The sequence below is a fragment of the Struthio camelus genome, chromosome 26 (genome assembly GCF_040807025.1).
Source record: "Struthio camelus isolate bStrCam1 chromosome 26, bStrCam1.hap1, whole genome shotgun sequence".
Classification (NCBI taxonomy): Eukaryota; Metazoa; Chordata; class Aves; order Struthioniformes; family Struthionidae; genus Struthio; species Struthio camelus.
The window spans coordinates 432,772-454,963 of NC_090967.1; the positions used below are offsets into that span (position 1 = coordinate 432,772).

The 22,192-nt window shown below is 62.6% G+C and overlaps 3 protein-coding genes across 8 annotated transcripts; 2 read left to right on the plus strand and 1 right to left on the minus strand.

The window, feature by feature from the left end:
• Window positions 1-167: 167 nt before the first annotated feature.
• Window positions 168-7,848, minus strand: APBA3 (amyloid beta precursor protein binding family A member 3). 3 transcript variants are annotated; one of them, XR_011136350.1, is made up of 10 exons: window positions 6,636-7,848; window positions 6,142-6,181; window positions 5,488-5,633; window positions 5,217-5,303; window positions 4,468-4,626; window positions 3,914-4,093; window positions 3,326-3,641; window positions 2,594-2,713; window positions 1,611-1,751; window positions 168-1,242 (listed from the first exon to the last, which is right to left on the minus strand). XR_011136350.1 is itself a non-coding variant. In XM_068919565.1 (10 exons), the coding sequence occupies exons 1-10, from the start codon at window positions 7,722-7,724 to the stop codon at window positions 1,171-1,173; spliced, it is 2,241 nt and encodes a 746-aa protein (XP_068775666.1). In that variant the 5' UTR covers window positions 7,725-7,848; the 3' UTR covers window positions 168-1,170. The 3 variants fall into 3 exon arrangements, 2 of the variants coding, with proteins under 2 accessions (XP_068775666.1, XP_009668184.2); XM_068919565.1 differs by having other exon boundaries at window positions 3,429-3,641; window positions 5,488-5,627; XM_009669889.2 differs by having other exon boundaries at window positions 3,429-3,641.
• Window positions 7,849-8,912: 1,064 nt separating this feature from the next.
• On the plus strand, window positions 8,913-10,733 carry MRPL54 (mitochondrial ribosomal protein L54). Its single transcript, XM_068920074.1, has 3 exons — window positions 8,913-9,012; window positions 9,752-9,908; window positions 10,462-10,733. Exons 1-3 carry the CDS (start codon window positions 8,928-8,930, stop codon window positions 10,592-10,594), a joined length of 375 nt encoding a protein of 124 aa, XP_068776175.1. The 5' UTR covers window positions 8,913-8,927; the 3' UTR covers window positions 10,595-10,733.
• Window positions 10,734-11,488: 755 nt separating this feature from the next.
• LOC104140884 (mucosa-associated lymphoid tissue lymphoma translocation protein 1) lies at window positions 11,489-21,864 on the plus strand. 4 transcript variants are annotated; one of them, XM_068919926.1, is made up of 17 exons: window positions 11,489-11,996; window positions 13,195-13,387; window positions 13,804-13,970; window positions 14,458-14,588; window positions 14,818-14,971; window positions 15,411-15,589; window positions 15,680-15,776; window positions 16,146-16,472; window positions 16,775-16,978; window positions 17,356-17,533; window positions 18,056-18,130; window positions 18,717-18,844; window positions 18,915-19,064; window positions 19,402-19,559; window positions 19,671-19,805; window positions 20,015-20,089; window positions 20,193-20,288. In XM_068919926.1, exons 2-17 carry the CDS (start codon window positions 13,251-13,253, stop codon window positions 20,265-20,267), a joined length of 2,370 nt encoding a protein of 789 aa, XP_068776027.1. In that variant the 5' UTR covers window positions 11,489-11,996; window positions 13,195-13,250; the 3' UTR covers window positions 20,268-20,288. The 4 variants fall into 4 exon arrangements, with proteins under 4 accessions (XP_068776027.1, XP_068776028.1, XP_068776026.1 ...); XM_068919928.1 differs by having other exon boundaries at window positions 11,492-11,996; window positions 16,146-16,193; window positions 16,437-16,472; window positions 20,015-21,847; XM_068919927.1 differs by lacking the exon at window positions 20,015-20,089 and having other exon boundaries at window positions 11,490-11,996.
• The last annotated feature ends 328 nt before the right edge of the window (window positions 21,865-22,192 follow it).

The window sequence follows — 22,192 nt, forward strand, 5'->3', positions numbered from 1 at the left end:
CTGAGGGCACTGCTGCAGGATCAGGCTTGGGGCAGCAAGGTTGTGCTAATACCAAGGCTCACGGAGAAACTAGGCTGTGTCCTCCAAAGAGCTGGGCTTTCTCCTACGCAGCCTAGCTGCTTCTCCCTACCTCAGCCAGGGTTCCTTGCCCAGAAACACAGCTGCCAACATCTCCCAAAACTTTTATTTTTACATCAATCAAGCACACAGGCAAAGTTGTGTCAGCGCTGCCTTGGCCAAACAGGCCCAGGGAACTGCTCAGGCAATATGCATCCCCGGGAAGCCCTCATCTCTGGCCCGGACCCGGGGCTGCCTTGGGGGGGGGGGTGTGCATGTCACCACCCAGGACAAGAGCAGGGCTGGGCAGTGCCATGTGTCCCCCTGTGCGGAGGGACAGTCCTGAGGGCTGGGACCCAGTGCTGGGGGGGGGGGGGAGGGGGGAAGCACCGGGCTGTGCATGCAGAGCGATTAAAGGCACACCCAGGGAGGCAGAGGTAGTTTCCCAGCTGGGTACAACAGGTCTAACAGGGACCGTGTACCCCAACAGACCACTGGCAAAGCCAGGGAGGAGAAGCAGGTGCCAAGGGCCCTGCTGCAATACAGGCTGAGTTTTAGAGCGCCCAGCTCTCTCTTGGGGGGTGCCAGCATGTGCCCACATGCTGGTTCAAGGGGTATAGCGCTGCTCTGGAACTGTGCCAGGACAAGCCCCAGGAGTTGTGCTCAAGCACCGTCCCTTTTGGGGGAAAGGCACAACTGGTGAGGGAAAAGCACTACTGGGGGGTGATTGGATGAGGCAACCTTTCATGCTGGGTCCCCCTCTCCTTCTGCGAGCACCAGGTCAAGGAGAGGGACTGCGTGAAGCAGTGGAACAGGCACTGTACAGCCTCAGTGAAGCAGAGATGGATGAACAGAGGTCAAGGAGAAGGGTCAGGGACCCAAACCACGGCACCCCATGCCGAAACACTGCTCAGGCTAGGCATCATGCCCTCAGAGTCTCTCACTGGGTCCTGAGTGAAACAGAAACGGTGCAGGATTAGGCCCTGCTGGGGGCCAGAGGGCTCCAATGACAGTGCTGAGGCAGGAGGCAGAGCACGTTCTGCCCTCGCAACCCCAAGCTCACTCCAGCCCGGCCCCAGGCACATATAGTGACAACCAGGCACAGTCAACAGCTCAGAGAAAGATGGGCTGCTCCTGCCCTGTCAGTAAGCGGTACGTGGAAGCTGGCATCGTCTTGATGTGGACCTAAGGCAGAGACACAAACATTACTTAAGAGAGATACCAAAGCCCAGGCTGGAGGGTGCTGGGGCAAAACCCTGAGCATGGCATGCTACAATGTTTGGGTTTGGGGAGGCCAGGACATCTCTCTCCCTAACAGCAGGTTGGACAGACAGGCTGATCCAACCCAAACATCCCCATATCAGCAACATGGACTGAGGCACAAACGCTCCTGCCTGCCACCATGGAGAGGGGTCTCCTCAGTGTCATCAGAGCACAGCCAGTCCAGCCACCTCCAGATGCCATGAGGGCAGTCATAGGGAGCAGAGGGTGCAACTGCAGCCTGACCCACAGCACAGGAGCCCCAGCTGCCACTCAGCCTGCGCCCAGCTCACCTCGCTGACTGCCTGCGTGAGGATCTGGATGATCTTTTCATGTGGTGTTGCCACCACGCTCTGCCCGTTGATCTCGATGATGCGGTGCCCCACACGGATGCCACCTTTTTCTGCAATGCCCCCGCGCATCAGGCTGCAGATCTGGAGAGCAGAGTGTGCTGGTAAGAGCCGAGCTACTCCTGCACCGCAGTGCTGTGCTCAGCCACCCCATGAGCCCTTGCATCTAGGCAGGCTGCTGGCAAGAGCTCTAGGCATGGGTGCCATCTCCTCCAGCCTGAGGGTGCTCAACAGCAGCAGGGACTTCCCCTCACATTGGTGCAACTGGACCGACAGCCTGAGCTGCATGCCAAGGGCAGCCTGCAGGTTTTCAGCCCCCCCAGCCCACACACAGCTCAGCTCCCCTTGTCCACAGGTCTAACCCTCGTGCTCACGTTAAGCCTGGGATACAGAGCAAGAGCTGCTCCCAGGGGCAACAGCTCCCACGTGTCTTTGGAGTAACCATGCCTCCAGTCACACTGCTGGCATCTATCGGTCCCCCATGCAGTGGTGTTTCCTCTTCCCCCCCACCCCCTCATCTCCTGCTGATCTCGAGAACACACTTCTCTGCCTTTCCTGGGCATATCCAATGCAGTCACTGTGGAGTCCAGAGCAGGGAGTGGCTGGGACGGTGACAAATGTCACTAAGGACACGCAAACAAGACAAAGAGAAAATCACCACCCCCAATGCAAACAGCTAAGGAGTGCCAGGGAGACCGACCCAACTGCCAGCGCCTCAGGAGAGCTACAAGGGCACTTTGCCATGGCACAGCACTGTGCCAGGGCAGCCCCAGTGAAACCCCAGCCATGGCAGAGGCAGGGAGCACAGGAGCTGCAGGCTTCTCCACGCAGACATAGCCAGGGCTGTGTCCCCCTCTGCCAGACTGGCCACGAAAGCCCTTGGCTGACCCCGGTCCAGCTCTGCACATTTTGCCCCAGGCACTCACCACGCCATTCTCAACGCAGAAGCCCAGCTGGTACTTGGAGTCGGGGCGCCGGATGACGGCCGTGGTGACAGGGGGACAGTGCACTATATTCAATGTCACCTCTGTCTGGTGCTTCAGCTCCTGGGAGAGAGGAAGGACAACCGTCAAAGCCTGGGGAGCCATTCAGGAGGTTGGGAAGGGAAACATATCCACGTTGCTCACAGGAAGGTGAGCTGATGGGTTGAGGATTGGTAGTTTTCAATGGGGAAACTGAGGCACGCACCAGGGCACTGACATGCTCAGCTCAGAGAGAGAAACTCGTAAATCCAGTCCAAAGTGCTCCACTCCGTCCCTCAGGCCACACTGCCCTTGTTTTCAACTCTCTCCTCCCCAGGAGGGGAAAGGTGCAAGAGGATCCCCCCAGGATGCTCGACCACATCCTGGCAAAGCCCTGCTTCCTCACTTATGCACCTCCCCAGGCAGGGCCCTGCCCGCACCCTGGTGCAGAAAGTTCAGTCTCTGACTTCATCACTGCCTTGTCACATCCTTCCCTCCCGAGGACAGAGACCAGGGACCACCACAGCCCACAGGATGGGTACAGCCCCCCATACTCCTCTGGTATCCTGCACTCTCTGCCCCTGTAGCCTCCCATCACCCAACCCCTCCCCAGCATGGGAGAATTTGAGGGGACCCTGGTGCTACAGACAGTCCCAGACATGTTCAGGCCAGTCTCCACCTCTGCCTAGCACTCACCCTCCTGCCAAGGTGACCAGCCTGGCCAGCGCAGCAGCTCTGGGTACCCCGAGCTGGCCAGTGCTGGAGGCAGGAGGAACCTGCAGACCCAGCCCTGGCTCACCCGGATGATGCTCTGGCACGTGGTGAGGGGCAGTCCCACCAGGCTCGTCCCGTTGACGGACATGAGGCGATCCCCAATGCTCAGCTCGCCTGACCTCTCCGCAGGGCCCCCATGCATGAGGTTGGCAATGACCACAGTGGGCAGGATGGAGCCCCAGCCCGACTCCACGATGGCGATACCCAGGATCTCCCCCTTTTGTTTCCGGATGCAGACCTGGGAGGACACAGACAGGTCACAGTCACCAGGATGGGGAGCCCAAGCCTTGGGCATCTGTCCCAGCTCCAGCACAGGTGTCCCTGACTCAGAGCCAGCTGGGATGCGGCAAAGGGAACTCAGGTACCCAGCCCTCCTCCAGGCACCCCATGCAGGCAGCTCTGTGGGAAGCACTGTGGCTGCTCAAAGAGCCATGCAGGGAGACCGGGAGGACGCAGTGGGCACTGTCCTGCTGTCCCACGCTGTCCCCACCCCTCCAAAGCAGCTCTTACATCCTTGCAGTTCTCCTGCCTGGAGAAGTGTGTCAGCTCCGTGTTATAGTGCTCCTGGTCCTCGAGGGCACGGCTGTACTGGCGAGGGCTCAGCTCACTTGGGTTGATGCTGTTGGCCTCCAGAAAGCGCTGGTAGGCCACACCGAAGGCCTGCCCGATGGCCTGAGCAATGATCTGGGCCTAGGGGAGGAGAATGGCAGACAGCTCAGGACCATGGTGCCATAGCCAAACATGACCCACAAGCCCCCAGAGCCAAGCACAGACGAAGCCTTGGGAACTCCAAGGTCTCCTGGTTCCTTCCCTACCTGGCTGGGCCTCTTCCTGCACAGATCTCCCTTCTCTAGCTGAGCCCCTCTTTGTGGATAGGGTGTCCAGGCAGGGCACCTTCGCCCTCCTGGCAGCCATCAGGAGCCCCTGGGTGTGGTGCTGGCACAGGGCAGCCCAGCCGCCTCCGCAGATACCCAGAGCACCCAGTCATGGCACCGCCACAAGAGAATGGAGCCCAGGACCCCAATGCCACCCTCCCCTCCTGAGGGCATCATCTATGGCCTCACATCAGTTGAGTGGAAGACATGGCAGAGCATCTTGTAGAGCCGCTTCTCCTCTGAGGCCTCTGCCCGCCGGGGCAGTTTCCGGCGCGCCATGAGCACCACAAGGGAGCCGATGTCGGCGATGTAGGAGATGGTCTGCAGGGAGTGATCCATCATGGCCTCCTGGCAAGGGGACAAGGGCAGAGCAATGTTCAACCTCCCTGGATTGACTGTGGGCAGCCTGAGAGCCAGCCAGGCACCACTGCAAACAGGGAAGGGTTTGTGTTCAGTTCGATTCAAACGCTGGCTCCACCAGTATGCAAGTCAAATGCCTAGCACATACTTGGGAGAAATCATGTCTGTGTTAAGACACAAGCAGTTCCTTCAGTTGATGGCTCATTTGCATCTCTGCATGCTGCCAGGGGACAAGACAGCCTTTGCTTCTTACTATAAAGAAGAAACTAACCCTGAGGCAAACTGCTGCAGAAATTTCGAGACTAACTCCCCGAACTCAGCCTTAGAGCCCAGCTGTGCAGTTTGAATGAAAAGCCCTGTGCAGCCATGTAAAGACAGCCAAGGGATGCACAACACGTCCACGGGGAATGGCTGGAGAGTGACACATCTCTTCCTGGCTGCCTGCCCTTGCCCACAGGCCAACCCTGGGCACGACCCCCCCCTGTGTAGGCACACGTGGGCACAAAGATAAGATTCCAAGGTCAAGAGAAAGGTTTCAGCAGCCCCAAAGCAATGTGGGTACCCTTGTTCCCACTCACCTGCGTGTCAGCTGTGAGCACCTTGATCCTCTGCGTGGAGACAAACAAGTCCACTTCTGTCATTGGCTGGGACTCCCCCTCTGGTGCCTGTAGGGTGAGGTGTCCAGGCAGGGTTACTGCTGCTGCCAGGACTCCTGGGCTCCTGCCCCAGTTCTGCAGAGAGCTGGGAAGTGCTCTCCCTGCAGACCCCAGGCCTGAATGCTGCCCAATGCCCATGAGGGGCCAGGCTGTGCCAGGCTGGTAGCGACTGTGCCCCTGCTACTCTCCTCACCTTGATCCTGTCCACAGCCTCTTGGGCCTGTGCCATGCGGACACTGGTGGGGGGGTTTCTCTCCGAGACAAGCTGCGTGGAGCCCAGGTACTTTGCCCCAAAAATCACACCGTCCAGCAGATCCTCTGGGTCGCAGGGGCCTGGAACTGATACATCCATTAAGCAGTGGAAAACACCCTCCCCCATCTGCAAGGACTGGGGTACCAGCTCCTACTGCCCGTTGACTGTGTCCCTACACACAGCAAAAGAGCTCTACATTTGGGAGACAGGCTCATTGCATCACCAGGGGACCAACACTGATCCCAGGGCTGCCTCCTCCTTTGCCAAGCCTGAGGCACACCCTGACTTCCCTCCTGCTCCCTTTCCCAAGCCTGGGATCCCCTTTGGGCATCCCTGGAGCCCCCACTGTACAGCTGGTAAAGGGGGAGTGGGGATTGAACCAGTCATCTGGAGCTGGTAGCCCCATCCTGCCCCACCTGGCAATAACCCCTCTGTCTCTAGAAGAGCCCCTTTTCCAGCCTGGCTGCAGAGCTGGGTGCTCCCTTGCCGGCCGGGATCCTGGAACACCAGCCACCCCCAGACTAACGGTCAGAGCCGGGGTCAGTGCACCAAAACTCCTGGGATCTTCTGCTATTCAAGCAAAGAAGAACTCACCCTCTTTGAAGGCTGGATAGGAGGAGCAGGATTCCTTATTCTGCAAAGCAACAAGAGGGTGGGTGAGAGTCTGGATAGGAGCCTGGGCATTTATAGCCTCCAGCCAGGCTGTTTGGGTGACGGTGCCAAGGCTTGGCACTGCAGGGACCAGACTCCAGAGCCACCCAGGGACAGAGGGGAACCCAGAGCACCAGGAGAACGAAGGCTGAGGGTCCAGGGGCTGTGCAGCCTGTTCAGACCCACTGGCCTGTTCCCCAAAGCATGCACAGATCAGATGGGCACGCAAGCATCTCCCCCACACTCTGGGCAGCAAGAGCCTGTAGCCAGTACTGAGGGTCTTCTCTGGGCACCTCCAGCAGTGCAAGGCCCTGTAAGACCCGAAAAGACAACCCTCACTGCCCTCTGTCCCACTCAATGCCCCACAAGGGAGCGGAGCCAAGGGGCACTTCCCAGCTCGCTGCCACCCCACTACGGCCTGCACGCAATGCACTCACAGCCACGCTGCCTTGGGGCAGCTGCTCTGCCTCCTGGGCAGGAGCAGAGGACAGGGCCACCCACGCCAGTTCTGGGGAGCTGTCCTGATTGTCCACGCAGGTGGAGTTGACCTCGCAGAGCTCCTCTCCATAACACCAGCCACCAGAACGTCCTTCCTCTGAGCTCTTTGGCCTCCCCAGCACTTCAGGTGCCTCCAGAGCGGCTGGTTCCTCTTGAGCCTGCAGCATCTCCAGGTTAGTCCCAGCCAGGACATCAGAGTGGGCCAGGGGTGTCTCGGTGCTGGCCTCCGGCAGCCCCCCCTCATAGCACAGGAGGCTCAGCAAGTCCTCCCGATCGGCCTCGGCAAAGAGCAGGCCATGGCAGGGCCGGGAGCAGGCTGAGTGCTGGGCGCAGCAGGGCCGCGTCTCCAGGCCTCTGCCTGTGGCCACGTGCAGCGGGCAGGGCCGGCACTTGCCCCGGCACGCTCCATAGCCCTGCGGGGTCTGCTCGCCCACCGGAGGGACGGCGCTGGTGTTCGAGGAGAGCAACGGTCCCTGCTCTGAGGTGGACGAGTTGTCGCAGAGGTTGGTGTTGAGGGTCTGGAGCTGGGCCAGCAGGCCTTGGATCTCTGAGGGCTCACCCTCCGCGTCCTCGGCCCACTCGTCCCTGCCCAGGCAGGCGCCGGCCTCAGGCTCCTCGTCCAGCTCCATGCCGGCCAGCTCGCCGCCGCTCGGGGCTCGGGGGGGCCCCGTCTCCTGGGAGGTGCTCCCTGCACTTGGTTTCCAGTCTGCAGTGCCCTGCGGCTCCAGGGTCACCTCCTCTTCCATCTCTCTTCCCAAATCCCGGCAAAGCTCAGCTTGCACGTCCCCACCTCCTTTGAGGTCCGAAGCTGAAGCAGGCCCCAAGACGGGCCCCGGGCCCCTCTGCCGACTCTTGGGGAGAGGCAGGTCCTGCCCGGAGCCACGGCCAGAGCGCGAGGTGACGAAGGGGGGCCCCTCCGGCCGCCCGTCACCCATGCTGCGCTCAGGGGCGCCAGGCCCTTCCTCCGTGTCCATGGCCGGCGGCTCCGGGGCTTCGTCGCTGCCGAAACTGGGGGCCTGGAAATCCATGGTGCCCTCCGGGGTGCGGCTCTGGCCTGCGGTGGGGGGAGCGTCCGGCAGGAGGACAAAGGAGAGAGGGGCTGGAGAGGGGCCGGGCGGGGCTGTGAGGGGCCGGAGGGGGGCTGGAGAGGGGCCGGGGGGGGGGCTGGGAGCAGGGGGGGGCTGGAAGCAAGGGGGGGGGCTGGAGAGGGGCTGGGGGGGGTTGGGAGCAGGGGGGGGCTGGAGAGGGGCCGGGGGGGGGCTGGGAGCAGGGGGGGGCTAGAGAGGGGCCGGGGGGGGCTGGGAGCAGGGGGGGCTGGAGAGGGGCCGGGGGGGCTGGGAGCAGGGGGGGCTGGAGAGGGGCCGGGGGGGCTGGGAGCAGGGGGGGGCTAGAGAGGGGCCGGGGGGGGCTGGGAGCAGGGGGGGCTGGAGAGGGGCCGGGGGGGCTGGGAGCAGGGGGGGCTGGAGAGGGGCCGGGGGGGGCTGGGAGCAGGGGGGGGCTGGGAGCAGGGGGGGCTGGAGAGGGGCCGGGGGGGGCTGGGAGCAGGGGGGGGCTGGAAGCAAGGGGGGGGCTGCGAGGGGCTGGGGGGGGCTGGGAGCAGGGGGGGGCTGGAGAGGGGCCGGGGGGGGGCTGGGAGCAGGGGGGGGCTGGAAGCAAGGGGGGGGGCTGGAGAGGGGCTGGGGGGGGCTGGGAGCAGGGGGGGCTGGAGAGGGGCCGGGGGGGGGCTGGAGAGGGGCCGGGGGGGGGCTGGGAGCAGGGGGGGGGCTGGAAGCAAGGGGGGGGCTGCGAGGGGCTGGGGGGGGGCTGGGAGCGGGGGGGGCTGGAGAGGGGCCGGGGGGGGGCTGGGAGCAGGGGGGGCTGGAGAGGGGCCGGGGGGGCTGGAAGCAGGGGGGGGCTGGAGAGGGGCCGGGGGGGGGCTGGGAGCAGGGGGAGCCCGGGAGCCGGCGCGGAGACGCGGGGGAGGCCGGAGGGCCGCGGAGGGACCCGACGCCTCTGCCGGCCGCCGGCCCCGGCGCTGCCCTCGCGGCGCCCCAGCCGGGCCGGAGCCGGGGCCGCGCTCCCCGCTCGCCTCGGGCGGAGAGGCCGGGCCGGGCCGCGGAGTCTCGCTGCCGGGCGGCGCCGCCGGCCGCCGGGGCGATGCCGCCGCCGCCGCCGCCGCCGCCGCCGCCGCCGCCGCGCTTCCGGGCGCCGCCGCCGCGCATGCGCGGGCCGCCGCCGTGGCCGCCGCCGCCATGGCCGCCCGCGTGCTGGGGCGGGCGCTGCGCGCCGCCGCCTGCGCCGGGCCCGGCCCGGCCCGCGCCTACGCCAAGAAACCGGGTGAGCGGGGCCGGGGCAGCGGCGGGACCCGGGACCCGGGACCCTCGTCCCCGCCCCTTGCGCCCTGCTCCGGGCCCCTTCGGCCCCCGCCCCGCCTGCGCCCTCAGCGCCTGCCCCCGGCCCCGGCCCCGGCCCCGGCTTGTCCCTCTGTGCCCTGGTTTGTCCCACGTCTTCGCGGGCCCCTGCCCCGGCTGTGCCCCTGCCCCTCGTCCCCTGCCCCGGCTGTGTCCCTGCCCCGGCTGTGTCCCTGCCCCGGCTGTGTCCCTGCCCCGCCGCCCCGTCCCTGCCCCTCGTCCCCTGCCCCGACAGTGTCCCTGCCCCACCGCCCCGTCCCCTGCCCCGGCTGTGCCCCTGCCCCGGCTGTGCCCCTGCCCCTCGTCCCCTGCCCCGGCTGTGTCCCTGCCCCGCCGCCCCTGTCCCCTGCCCCTCGTCCCCTGCCCCGACAGTGTCCCTGCCCCACCGCCCCTGTCCCCTGCCCCTCATCCCCTGCCCCGGCTGTGCCCCTGCCCTGGCTGTGCCCCTGCCCCTCATCCCCTGCCCCGGCTGTGCCCCTGCCCCTCATCCCCTGCCCCGGCTGTGTCCCTGCCCCGCCGCCCCCGTCCCTGCCCCTCATCCCCTGCCCCGGCTGTGTCCCTGCCCCGCCGCCCCCGTCCCTGCCCCTCGTCCCCTGCCCCGTGCTCTTGTACCCCGCTGTGTGCTTCTCCCTGCCCCGGCCCTGACCACGCTCTGGGCCCCGCAGCTGCGAAGTCCAAGGGCAAGAACGTGGCAAAGGAGGACCTGAAGGGGCCAGAGGTGTGCACGGACCCCGTTATGCTCACCACCTACGCCATGGGGGTCAATATCTACAAGGAGGGGCCCGAGGTGGCCCTGAAGCCTGACTCTGAGTATCCCGACTGGTACGTCATGCCTGGCTCCCTTGCTGCGAGTGCAGGGGGGACCTAGTGTTAGAGCAGGGCCTGGAGGTCAGGACTGGCCTGGGTGCGATCGGCACAGGTTTCCTGGTCCCTGGCAGGGAGCGGTCCTCGCAGGAGGGTTAGCATGGGGGCATTTGGTCTGTGCAAGACACCTGGGTACTCTAGGAAGGCCGCATAAGTGGGTTCCTCCTGGGGTGCCCATCTCTACAAAGGTGTCACCTTGGACTGGCCTCTCTGAAGCCCTGCACCCACACAGGTAGGGTGTTTCTGGGGAAGGTGGTGCCTGCTTGGGCCTGGAGGCACTGATGAATGAAGGAAAGATGGGGAGCTGCTCCCCATTCTGGGAAGAGGAAACCAGTGTTGGTCTGCAGCCCAGAGACCTTCCCTGAGACCTGGGGGAGGAAAGCAGGCTGCACCATGGATGTGGTGGAGGAGGGACCTGGACACCCTGATCACACACAGCCATTGCTTTGACCCCTGTCTGTCCCCCTCCCCTTTCCTGCTGCAGCCTTACACATTCTGCGTTCACCCCTAGGCTCTTTAAGATGAATCTGGAGCCCCCCAAGAAGCTAGAGGAGCTGGACCCTGAGTCGCTTGAGTATTGGAGGCGCCTGCGGAAGTACAACACGTGGCGCCGCAACAAGCTGAAGAAGGGCAAGAAGCTGTAGACCCAGGCCCTGCAGTTCTCAGAGGTGCTGGGAGCTGCAGTGAATGTCAACGATGGAGGATGCTGGGCCGAGCTGCCCTCTCCTGCTTTTAGTCTCTTATTCTTGCTGTAAACTGATAATAAATCTATGGCCATGCTGATATCTGTCCCTTCCTGAAGCTGTGGCGAGCGCAGAGACACCCTGTAAGCTCAGCGCGCAATGTCTCTGTGGTGACCTGCGTGTCTCCCCTCTGTGCCCAGGGCCTGCCCCCAGCACATGTACGTCCTGCTCTGAGGATCTGCTGGTGCGTTTGCAGCTGATCGTGCCCCTTGCTGCTGGTTACCCTCAGGCAACAAATTCTGGGTGTTGCTGCTAAAACAGAAGCTTCATTTTTTTGCTCATAGAGGAACCTAAGCTGCCAAACCAGCTTGGCTCTGTCTTCTGTGTGCTGCAGGACCTGGGGAACTGTTTGAAGAGCCTGCAAAGGAGGCAGCAGGTTTGCCGTAGGGAATGCCTCCACGGGCATCACCTTGTCCCCCTTGGGAGCAAGGGGTTTGTAGGACTGGGCAGCTGTTGCTCCCAGGGCCATTTCCCTCCCTGGGGGAAAGATGGGGCTCTGGCAGTGCCTGCGGAGGCAGCAAGTGAGGTGAACAGGGGCATCATGGTGCCTCCTGCTGGGGTCATGTGCTGGCCTCCCCAGGGCCCAGCGCCTCCGCCCCCACTCCATGCTGTCGCTTCCTCCTCCCACTCAGCCTCCCAAATGGGGCCCGTGGGGGAGGCGTCTCCATCACACCAGAGAGAAGTGTGTTCTTGGTACTGAAGATGCAGTGTCTCGGCGTTCCGGAGGGCCAGGGCTGCTAGGACACCTGGGTTCCCAGCTTACCTTGCTGGGCTGTGGGGTTATATCAGAGTCCCTGGCCACATCTCCCCTAAATGCACAGCAATGAGGGCTTCTTCGCTGCCCTGTCCCCATACGTCCTCAGCCTGAGAGAACCCATCAGCTTCCCTGTGGCTGTCTTCTGCTTTCAGCCCTGATCTGCACACGTGGACCCTGGTGGAGAAGCGCTTGTGTCCTGCCTTAGCGAGGAAAGAGCATTGGAGCCACAGCCCGACCCACAGGCCCGACAGCGTCCCCTGTGCCCTGAACCCTGTGGGGCTCAGGGTGGCCAGAGGTGCCAAGCTTTCCCCAGGGGCTGCAGGGAGGCCGGGTGAGGAGCTGGCAGGCGCCCACGCTCTGCAGCACAGGAAGCGGTTCAGGAAAGCAGAAGTGCTGTGTGGCGTAGGAAGGGGGCTTTTGCTTTTAACCTTCATTTCCTTTGCGTGGGGCTCGGCGCACGCCGAGCTGCAGCTCAGAGCTGACGGCTCCGGGCAGGCTCTTCCGGTGGGATCTGTCTTGGAGGCTCGGGCCAGGCGGTGTCTGGAGGTGAGTGCCCTGTGCCTTTGAGGCACTATCCCCTCCGTTCCCGTGCTACTGCTTGCCTTCCCTGCACCACTCTCCAGTGCACCCGGCCCCTTTCTCTTCTCCTCCCTGCCAAATCCAGGGCTGCACCGGGTGGGCAGAGAGGGCAAGCAAGTCCCTGCCCTCCTCATTCAAGCCTCCGCTGCCTCCTGACTCTGGCATTGGTCAAGTGTCAGCCTGCCACCACGGATGGGCTTGCCCTGGGAACAAGTTCCCACCCAGGATGTCTCAGTGAGGAGAGAGGAAGGGACCCCTGGGAAGGAGGGAGCCCATTTCCTGGTGTGGCCCAAGGCCGGGCAGGGCAATTCCCACGCGAGGGGCGGGTTGGTGCGTACTGACGTTCCCTTTGCTGCCAAAGCCTTTGCTGGAGCCAAGGGGTTGAGGGGAGCTGAGACAGGTCCTGGCCCCAGCACTAGGTGTTTGCCCTCCTTGCTGTCCCCTGCATGCAGCCTGCATGGTGCCCAATCCTGCTCTGGGGCTCAGATTCATCTTCCCTTCCCCTCTCCTGCCCCATCAGGCTTCTCTTGGTGCCCTGGCAGGGTTTTGGCTGGCTCCTGCCAGCTGGAGCCACCACCAAAGTGATGGGCAAGGGGTTGCCCTGGTCCAAGGCTGGGCTGATGTGGCCCTGGCTCTTTGCGGAATGCCGGGGGTGAGCTGAGTCCCCTGTGCTGCTGGCACAGCCCTTGTCCTCCAGGTGCAGAGGGGGAACTTGTGGCATATCTGGCTGGCTGCCTGCAGGCAGCGCCCAGCAGGGCTGCCCAGCCAGCTTCCCCCTGCTCCTGGCGCCTCCCCAGTGTGACTGGGGGGACCAAACCCCTGTCGAGCTCCCTGCAGAGGAGCACGTCCACCTCACTTGGCACCTCACACCCGCGAGAGCCATGCAAACATCCCAGACAACCTGGGCACCTCTGTGCTGCCAGCTGGGATGTGTTGAGACTTGCTGGGAGCTGATATGACCCTGATGGACTTGTGCTGGGTCTTGCTGATGTTCTTCATCCCAAGCCATCCCGTATCCCAGCCCCATGGGTCCTGACCAGCCCCACTTGCCAGAACAATGCCTTGCTGCGCCACATTGTCCATGAGAAGCTCCTGGAGATGTCCTGAGGGGTGCAGGCACCTCTCATGTCACTGCAGTGATGGCTCATACCCTCCACACCCCCAGGCAGGTGGTGGCTGGCAACGCCGCTTGTGGTGCTGAGACTGGGGCAGCTGGCCAGAATGGCGGACTGGAGCATGCCCATCAGCTCCCTGAGCGAGGACGTGGTGGCCAGGCTCTGTGAGCTCCTGGACAATGCCAGCCGGGGCTGGCGCAAGCTGGCAGAGGTGGCTGGGGCTGAGAAACGCTTCAAGTGCAGGTAGGAGTGTGGGGGCTGTGGGCAGCAGCTGGGTCTGTCCCTGCAGGAGGCACGTCCAGGGAGCACTCATTGTTGACAGGTTGATGGCTCCAACCATTGTCAACCTCCAGGTGACAAAATGCAGTGATGGGGCACAACCCCCCAACAGCCAAGGGCAATGGGGCTGTGCAAGAGCTGGGAGCCCTTCTCCATGCATGTGAGCACAGCCCTCCCAGAGGCTGAACAAGGGTGCCTGCGTCGCCTGTTCACCCTGTTGTAGCCACAGCCTGGGGTGGGAGGCGATGTCAGGTCCTCTGGGCATTGCTGGACCCCAGGGAGGGAGGCTGTGCTAGGTCCCCATCCTCCCCTGGTGCCCATGTTGGCCCTGGCTACCCCGGAGCTGGGCTGTGGCACTGACCACTGGGGCCACTTTGCAGTGAGGAGGAGCTGGAGATGTGCTCGCTGAAGGTGCTGGAGTCCCGTGGCAGCCCCACGCAGTGCCTCCTGCAGCTGCTGGCCGAGCGTGACTGCAGCCTCAAGTACCTGCTGGGCTGCCTGGACAAGATGGGGCACACGCAGGCCTGCCAGGTCCTCAGCGGTGCTGGTAGGGACTGCCATTGTGGTCATGTGGGGCCTGGAGATGGGACCAAAGATGGGGACTCAGCAGAAGAAAGGCAGGGAGAGAGGAGGAGCAGCTCTTCCTATTGATGGTCTCGTGCTGGCTAATGGTGCCCTGGCCAGGGTGGGATGGGATAGGGTGCAGTAGGATGGGATATGGCATGATAGGATGGGGTGGGACAGAGAGTGATAGGATGGTTGGGATGGGTCAGGGTGAGATGGAATGGGAGAGGCTGGGACAGGACAAGGGTGTGTTGGGATAGGATGGGGCAGGATGGAATGAGATGGGGATGGGACAGGGTGTGTTGGGATGGGATAGGAAAGGATAGGAGAAGATGGTTGGGATGGGACAGAAAGTGAGAAGATGGGGCAGAATGGGATGGGATGGGACAGAACCAGGTATGATGGGATGGTGTGGGATGGTGCAGGATGGAGGTCTCAGCCAGCCTAGGTGGTTCTCTTCTCTCCCGCAGTCCAAGGCACAATCTGCATCACGGTGCAGCCAGAGTCGCATATGGTGGCAGAGGGGACGCGGGTGTCTCTGACCTGCTTGGCGACAGGCCCACCGGGGCTTAGTTACCAGTGGTTCTGTGGGAAGAAGGAGGTGAGATCCCACCGTGGCTGCAAGATGCCAGGACAGGCTTGACTCTACTCCTGGCACACAGAGTAGCTTTGGGCAAGTTCTCCTGGGGGCTCCTGGGCCCAATGCGTGGCAAAGGCACCCCAATTGTCTCTGGACCAGCTCATGCTAGGACGGATGATCGGGTGGGATGGAGCGCCCAACCTGAGCTGTTTGAATTCTCAGTCCCTGACGTCTCCCTGCTCTCTCCTAGCTGCCCGGAGCCACGGCCCCAGAGCTGGTGATTGACACGGCCACCTCGCAAGGCCAGCCTGGCTGGTACATCTGCCGTGTGAATTGTGGGGTCAGCTTCGTCTTCTCCAGGTGGGCCCACGTCCAGGTGGAGAAGAGCAGCAGCCCCAGCTCAGGTGGGCCCCGAGATCTCTGTCCCCAGGCTGGTTCCCGCAGGGCATTGCTCTCCCCATCAGGCCCCAGGCTGGCTCCTGCAGAGCATCATTCACCCTGTTGGGCCCTGGCTCAGCTGCGAGAATCGCTGGGCTTGCCGGGGTAGTGGTGCCCATGGAGGAGCTGAATAGACAAGCCCTGGTTGTGCCCAGTCCCACATCCTGCTAGTGCCAACTGGCTCATGGCCAACACTTGCATGGCATGCCCCAGCACCCTGGGTGCCAGGGCCTGCAGATTGGTGTTTTGGAGCCCGGATGGATCTGTACCAAGGGCTCAGCCCCAGGCTCTGCCCCATATGCTGAGCATCCTTGTGTCAAGCCAAAGGGCCCCAACACAGCACGAGGGCTCTGGTGTGCCTTGCCTTGGTTGGGTGACGTATTTGGTGCCCTGTCCCCTCTCCAGCGAGTGGGTACTGCCCGACCATGGCGGGGCTGCAGATCCTGCGGCAGCCACGGCCCTGCTGCTTGGCCGAAGGGGATACTCTGGTGCTGGAGTGCAGAGCCATCGGCAACCCGCCGCCCCAGTACCAGTGGTTCAGAAATCGGCGCCCTGTGGAGGGCGCACGAGCACCCCAGCTTCAGGTACTACCACAGGCCCCCTTGCCCAGCCTGCCACCATGCAGGCTGTGCTTTGCAGCGGTAGCCCCCAGTTCCCCTCTCTGTCCCTGGCAGGTGAAGCTGGTGACGACAGCTGAGCGGGGCAGCTATTCCTGCCGCGTGTTCAACCTCTTCCATGAGATGTGGAGCCAGGAGGTGGACGTGGAGATTGGTGAGGGCTTGGCGCTGTGCCTATGGCCAAGACGAGCTCCCAGGTGGGGTGCCAGCCCCATCCAAGAAGTGACAACCTCCATCCCCTCCTGTTCCACCACTCTAGTGTGGTGTGCCCTGGCTGCGCCAGCCTTGTCCCCCGTAAAGCCTTCCTGTGGCCTCTCCTGGGTGTCCCATTTTTATTGGGGAGCTCCACTCCCATCCTGGGATGTGATGATCATGGTGCATGGTGCAGTGCAAGGGTTGCTCCAACATGTCCCCATACAATGCCGAGGTCCCCCCCAGGCCACTGGCCTCTTCAGTGCCCTCTGGCCCTCGTGTGTGCCCTCTGGCTCTCTCTAGCCTGACTCCCCACTTTGTACTGCCACAGGCCCGCGGCTCTTCACCTCCGGAGGCTCCTGGCAGGACGGGGATGGAGGTACATGTGGGGTCTGTTCCTGCTCCTCTCCTTCTTGGAACGGCACAGCCCTGCCTGGACTAGGAAATGGAGACGGGGAACGGTGTGAGCCGTGGCAGGCTGCTTGCTGCCTGGCTCCCAGGCAGTGGGGCCCTCCCAAGGGGTTGGCCTCTGCATGTTTGCTTCTGGGGACAGCCCGCACAAATACTCTCCAGGGAGAGAGTGGTGCTCAGGGCTGTGGCATGCATGTTTCTGTCTTGTCAGGTGCCCCGGAGTGCTGTAGCCCTGGCCAGCTGTATGGTAAGACTTCTTCTAGGAAACAGCCTGTCCCAAATGGCTTGGTGACACTGGGGCTGTCACTGTCCTGGTCCCTGGTCCCCAGCATCACTCTGCAGGGTCTCCTCCGCTCGACTGGGCTCGGGCATGGAACACTCTGGGCATAGCACCCTGGGGAGACCTGAGCAGAGTCAGGGACCTGTGGTGCCCTGGGAGTACCCCAGGCATGAGGAAACCAGGCACAACAAGGTGTCACCTCCATAGGTGGGGGGAGCAGGGGAATGTTCCTGACTCTGTCCCCAGCACATCCCTCTCTCATCTTGCAGCCACTGACAAAGTTGCCCTGCTGATTGGCAACATGCACTACCTGCACCACAAGCACCTGAAGGCCCCCATGGTGGACGTTCACGCGTTAAGCAGCCTCCTCCGCCAGCTCGACTTCAAGGTGGTCTCGCTGCTGGACTTGTGCAAGGCTGAGATGCAGATGGCTGTCAATGAGTTCCTCCTCCTCCTTGACAAGGGTGTCTATGGTACAGTGGCTCCTGCTGTGTCTGTGCCCCTGCTGCCTGCCCGCAGCCAGGTGTCCCCCCACTCATTAGGGCATCTCTAGCCCTGGAAGTACCAGGACAGTTTGGGGCTGGTGAGGCCTTGAGGGGAAGTTGGGCAAGGAATAGCCTAAACCAGGGCAAGAGCAGAAGCTCAGGGGTGGGTAGTGCAGCCCAAACTGGAGGGAAGACCCAGGCTGTGCAGAAGCTTACCCTTCCATCGCAATGGGCCATCCCAGGGCGAGTGGGAATGGGGATGGCATTACAGAGTGGGTTGCTGAGGTGGCCCTGGGATGAGGCAGACCCCTGAGAAATGGGGACATGTGAGGAGGGAAAAAAAGTCATCCTTGTCCCACTGTCAGGTTTGCTTTACTATGCCGGGCATGGCTACGAGAATTTCGGCAACAGCTTCATGGTGCCGATCGACGCACCCAGCTCCTACACCTCAGCCCACTGCCTGTGTGTGCAGGGCGTGCTGCGGAGCATGCAGCAGCGCCACACTGGCCTCAACATCTTCCTGCTCGACATGTGCCGCAAGAGGTGACTGAGTCCTGGCCGCGAGGTGTAAATCTGACAAGGCGAGAGGTCCTGGGATGTGGGTGCCCACTGCCAACAGGGTGCCCCATTGGGTGCTGAGACTCAGGGGAGGAGAACAGGGACCCTGGGGTCCCAGGCAGGAAGTAAGCACCCAGTAGGCACCCCTTGGGTTCATCTGGGTACCCCAAAGCCATGGGTGTCACAACTGAGCTGGCAAACCCCACTGTGGGCAAACTGGTGTGTGCAGGGGGACACTGGGCAGGTCCTTAGTGCCTGCCGCAGGGCCTAGGCTTGCTTAAGGTGGGTTTTGGGGAGCTGCAGCCCCTGGAAGGAAGGAGTCGGGGAGACACAGCTCCCAGGGAAACTAGAGTGCACCCCGTGGCTGGCTCAGATGGGCTTGCTGCCAGTAAATCTCCCAGCAAGCTGGCTCCCTGGGCACAGGGGAGACTGCCCTGGCATGTTCGGGGAGGCAGTGGGCGCCCCCAGCTACGCCACAACCCACCACACTGGGTCCTTCTTTTGCAGGAACCTCAACGATGATATCATCCCGCAGGTTGGGGCGTTGCAGGTCACAGCCAACATTGTCTTTGGCTATGCTACGTAAGTTCCCATATCTGCCATCCTTTGGGCATGCAGGCAGCGGGGCTGAGTCCAGGCAGCCTTGCTTGTGTTATACCTTGCTTCAGGGCTGGTGGGACATGTCTGTCCATAGCCTGGAGTGAGGACAAGGACCAGTGCTCCAACCGAGCCTTTCCCCATACCTGGACGTGCTGTGTGTAAGCAGTATCACTCTAGGTCAGATTGGCTCTCTCCTGGTTGGTGCCATCAATGCTGGGGGTTGTGAGGGGAAGTCTTGGCCCCAAACTCCTTAGCGGGAAGGGAGAATCTCACAGTGGTGCTTGGGCCGATGGTGTCCAAGGGAATTCAGTACTGAGGCTTCTCTGGAGCACAGGGATTTGGGTTGATGATGCTCTATGTGCCCAGGATCCAGCCAAAGCTCCTGCTGCATCCTGGCATGGCTGTTGGGTGGTTCAGGCCTTGGGCTCAGCTATGTCCAGCTCTGAGGCTCGAGTCTGGGTCCAGCCCCATGCTGGGGACCTGGCTCAGGGCCCAGGTTCCTGGAGGAGTATCACAGAGGTGGGAGGACCCTAGCCATGGAGCCCATACCTGCCTGTCTCCCTCCCAGCTGCGCGGATGCTGAAGCCTACGAGCTGAGCCAGGGTGAGCTCTCCAATGGCATCTTTGTCAGCTTCCTCAAGCGCTGGCTGCTGGAGGATGAGAAGATCACAGTACTGCTGGACAAGGTGGCTGAGGGTGAGTGGCGAGAGATGGAGGGCAGCCAGCGAGGCTCATGGCCTCCTCCAACCCCCTCCTCCTTCTGCAGATATGGGCACGCTGGAAATCACCCGGGGCCGGCAAGCCTTGGAGCTGCGTAGCAACCTCTCGGAGAGACGAGCCCTCACAGACCCCATCCAGCCGCCTGAGGGCCAGGACGAGTCATCCGTTAGGAACCTGCAGTGGGCCAAGGCCCATGGTGAGTGTTGCGGCCACCCTGTCCCAAGCACATGGAGCTGGGACCCATCCCTCTTGGAAAGGGAGGTCCAAGAGATGGTGGAATAAGGCAATGGGCAGCACTTCCCAGGACCTTTCTCCCAGCCTTTCCTCTCTGCTCCAGGAAGGAGAAATCCCCGAGCACAACCCCTGTGGAAGCTGCCCGCCCCAAGGCAGGGGCTTCAGGGTGGGGGCCTTGCTCCAGGGAAACCTGCTTTTGCTATCAGGGCACTGCAGCAGCTGCTCCCTTGTGGCTGAAGCACTGGCCCCAACCCTGAGTACCCCCAAAGGTGCCAGCCCCATGCTCGCTGTCTCCTCAGTCCTTCCAGAAAGCCGGCACCTCCACTTTGACTGTGGGGTCACCATCCAGCTGGGCTTTGCCGCTGAGTTCTCCAACATCATGATCATCTATACCCGCATTGTGGCCACCTCAAAGGACATTACCAAGTGTGAAGCCAAGCTCACAGACATACCGGAGGTGAGGGCTGGTTTCTAAAACCCCTGGGGATCTGCACTTGGTGACGTGATGTCGGGCAGGGGTCCCGTTGGGCCTGCAGTGATTTTCATGCCCAGGCGTTGTCTGTGGCAGGAGCTGGATGTGGATCTCAAGTTCACCAACAAAGAGAGCCCTGAGGAGGTGGGCAGCCCGCTGTCCCCAACCTGGAGCCTCAATATCCCCTCCTGCTGCCTCTACAGCCGGCTCTGCGGCCTGCAGAAACTGCGGGTAAGAGCTGTGCTGGGCAGGGGGGCAGTGACACTGTTGCTGCCTAGTCACTGTTTTCAGGGCTGGCTCTGCCAGGATCTGGTACAGGTCTGCCCATGCACCCAGGGCCACCTTGAGCCCTGGGGCTAGGCCAAACGGCCCTGGCCGTGGCAGTGTTGGGGCCAGGCCATCCTCATGAGCTTTGTGCGCATGCTGCTGGTGCTTTGCAGCAGGAGCTGGTGTTCACCGTGTGCCTGCAGTACCAGTACCGGGGCATGGATGACTTCGTGGAGGAGAGGCAGACGGTGAATGTGGGGAAGCCGCTCATTGCCAAGCTCAACCTGCGGCTTGGCAACGGCCTGGATGCCTCTGCCCAGTCCAACCTGGATGTCTCTGTCTCGCTGCCAGGCTCGGAGGCCTCGGGCAGCCCCCTGTCCGGCTTGTCCCCGGGCAGCTGGGCAGCCGCTGATGCTCGCTGGATGAACACCCCCGAGGAGAACCTGAGCCCTGAGATCCCCAGCTCGCACTCCCTGTAGACGGAGAGGGCAGCCCCCCTCTTCCCACTGCGACCCCTCTCCCCTCCGGCAGCCACGCACGCCACATCAGTGCCACGTCTGTCCAGCCAGGGGTGCCAGGAGCTGGAGGGAGCAGAGGTGCCGAGGATGGAGCCATGCATCAGGGGGGCCTGAGCCCCGTCCTGCCCTGTGTCGGGGCACCCTGGGACACCAGGGGTGCAGGACTTGCTTCGTGGCACCGCCAGGACCCCGAGCGCCAGCAGGGTGCCACTGAGGGCGGGGGTCTGGGCTGCGGTGCCTCAAGTGCCTGGGCAGCGCCGCCGGGGGTGGCCAGCAGATGAGCCCAGGGTGGTTTGGGGCTCCCCAAAACATTTCAGCTGTGTGTGTTTGGGCCCTTTAGGGATGGGGCAGCCACAGTGTTTCACTGGGGTGATGCTCAGGGCCATTGCTAGCCCTGTGTACGGGTCATATCCAGCCCTGCGTCCCTGGGCACTGCACAGCCACGCCGGGCCCCGTGGGCATCGGTGACACGGGGCTGTCACGGGCACTGCCCGGCCCCGGCCAACCCCAGCGGGAGCCTGGGGGGCAGAGTGCCCAAACCCCACGGCTCAGCCGCCACGCAAGGCGTTGCGCTGGGACGAGATTGGGTTCATTCAGGCCTAGAAGAAATAGAGAGAAATAATCAGATTACTGGGCAAATCCAGAGGGGGGGGGGATTAAAGGGGTGGGAGCAGGAAGGCTCCTGCTTTGCAACCAGGCAATCTCAGCGGCCGAGATAAGGAGCAATGTCAAACAGCCCAGTGCTCCCAGTAGGACCCCGAGAGCAGGGCTGTGCCAGCCCGGTTGCCCTGGCTGCGCAGGGAGATTTCAGTATGAGGTTGAAAGCAAAGGAAAAAGATCTTTTTGGTTGGGTTTTCCCAAATATATGCCCTCGCTGTCGAGAGGTGAGGACCGAGATAAGTGCACACACTACCAGCCCTGCACATGTGCCGGTGTGCCGCAAACAGCGTGGGGCCAATGTGCCGTGGTCGGGGTGGCCCAGGGACGGCTCACTTGGCTCTAAAATGGGGGGGGGGGGGAAGTCAATAAAAGTAGAAGGAAGATGGCTCAGTTCTGTGGGACTGCGGCTAGCGGGGAGGGGCTGGCTCAGACCCTGCAGGGAGCGGGGAGGGCTCTGAGGCCGGGCACGGCGTCCCCGTGTGCGTCACAGGCCCTGGCACCGCTCGGTGCTGCAGGCTCCGAGGTGCTTTTTTGGGTCGCTGTATCCCAGGGATGTTCCTGCACTGGCAGCTGAGGCAGGCTCTGCCGCAGGGACCCATCGCAGCACCCGCCGGGGCGGTGGGTGAGGACTGGTCCGTAATGGGTCGGGCCAGCACCGTCCCAGAGCTCTTTTCCTCCTGGAGCAGAAAATATTAGGAAAAAAATGCCAAATGAACAAGACTCCTGGAAAACACTTAGTTTCTTTCCCACAAGAGCAACAAACTTTTTATTGCCATTCATTAGAATGAAGTTCATGGTTTTTTAAGGTATTTCTGGGTTTAAAAGGCGTTTTTTTTTCCTGCTGGAAGTACTTCCTGAAAAAGTTTTTGCACTGAGGAAGGGGCTTTACTGGGAAAGGGGTACATTTCTGTCTGCCTGTCATGTCGGGGCACCTTGCAGACACAGAATAAGAGAAAGGACCTTGGAGTTGTTAACGACGGGGGATAATTAGCCCCCTCCTGGAGGCTGTAGCATGAGGGGACCCGACCTTGCCCGAAGTCCAGCCCCCTGCAGATGTGCGGGGCCATGGGGACAGCAGCGGCAGGACGTCGCCGGTGGCGCCCACGGCTCGGGTGCTGCATCATCACCTCCGCACCAGCCACCCCATGCAAATCAGCTCATTTAAATAGTTTG

Bases quoted from the DNA above. Each gene is read 5' to 3' on its own strand.
- MRPL54 (XM_068920074.1), top strand. From the start codon at position 8,928: ATGGCCGCCCGCGTGCTGGGGCGGGCGCTGCGCGCCGCCGCCTGCGCC. The intron at 9,013-9,751 runs GTGAGCGGGGCC...TGGGCCCCGCAG, and splicing joins CGCCTACGCCAAGAAACCGG to CTGCGAAGTCCAAGGGCAAG. The intron at 9,909-10,461 runs GTACGTCATGCC...GTTCACCCCTAG, and splicing joins GACTCTGAGTATCCCGACTG to GCTCTTTAAGATGAATCTGG.
- LOC104140884 (XM_068919925.1), top strand. From the start codon at position 13,251: ATGGCGGACTGGAGCATGCCCATCAGCTCCCTGAGCGAGGACGTGGTG. The intron at 13,388-13,803 runs GTAGGAGTGTGG...GCCACTTTGCAG, and splicing joins GAGAAACGCTTCAAGTGCAG to TGAGGAGGAGCTGGAGATGT. The intron at 19,806-20,014 runs GTAAGAGCTGTG...GGTGCTTTGCAG, and splicing joins GCGGCCTGCAGAAACTGCGG to CAGGAGCTGGTGTTCACCGT.
- APBA3 (XM_009669889.2), bottom strand. From the start codon at position 7,724: ATGGATTTCCAGGCCCCCAGTTTCGGCAGCGACGAAGCCCCGGAGCCG. The intron at 3,642-3,913 runs GTAAGAGCTGCT...GTGTCCTCCCAG, and splicing joins GGCAGGAGAACTGCAAGGAT to GTCTGCATCCGGAAACAAAA. The intron at 1,752-2,593 runs GTGAGTGCCTGG...TCTGCTCTCCAG, and splicing joins TCTGCGTTGAGAATGGCGTG to ATCTGCAGCCTGATGCGCGG.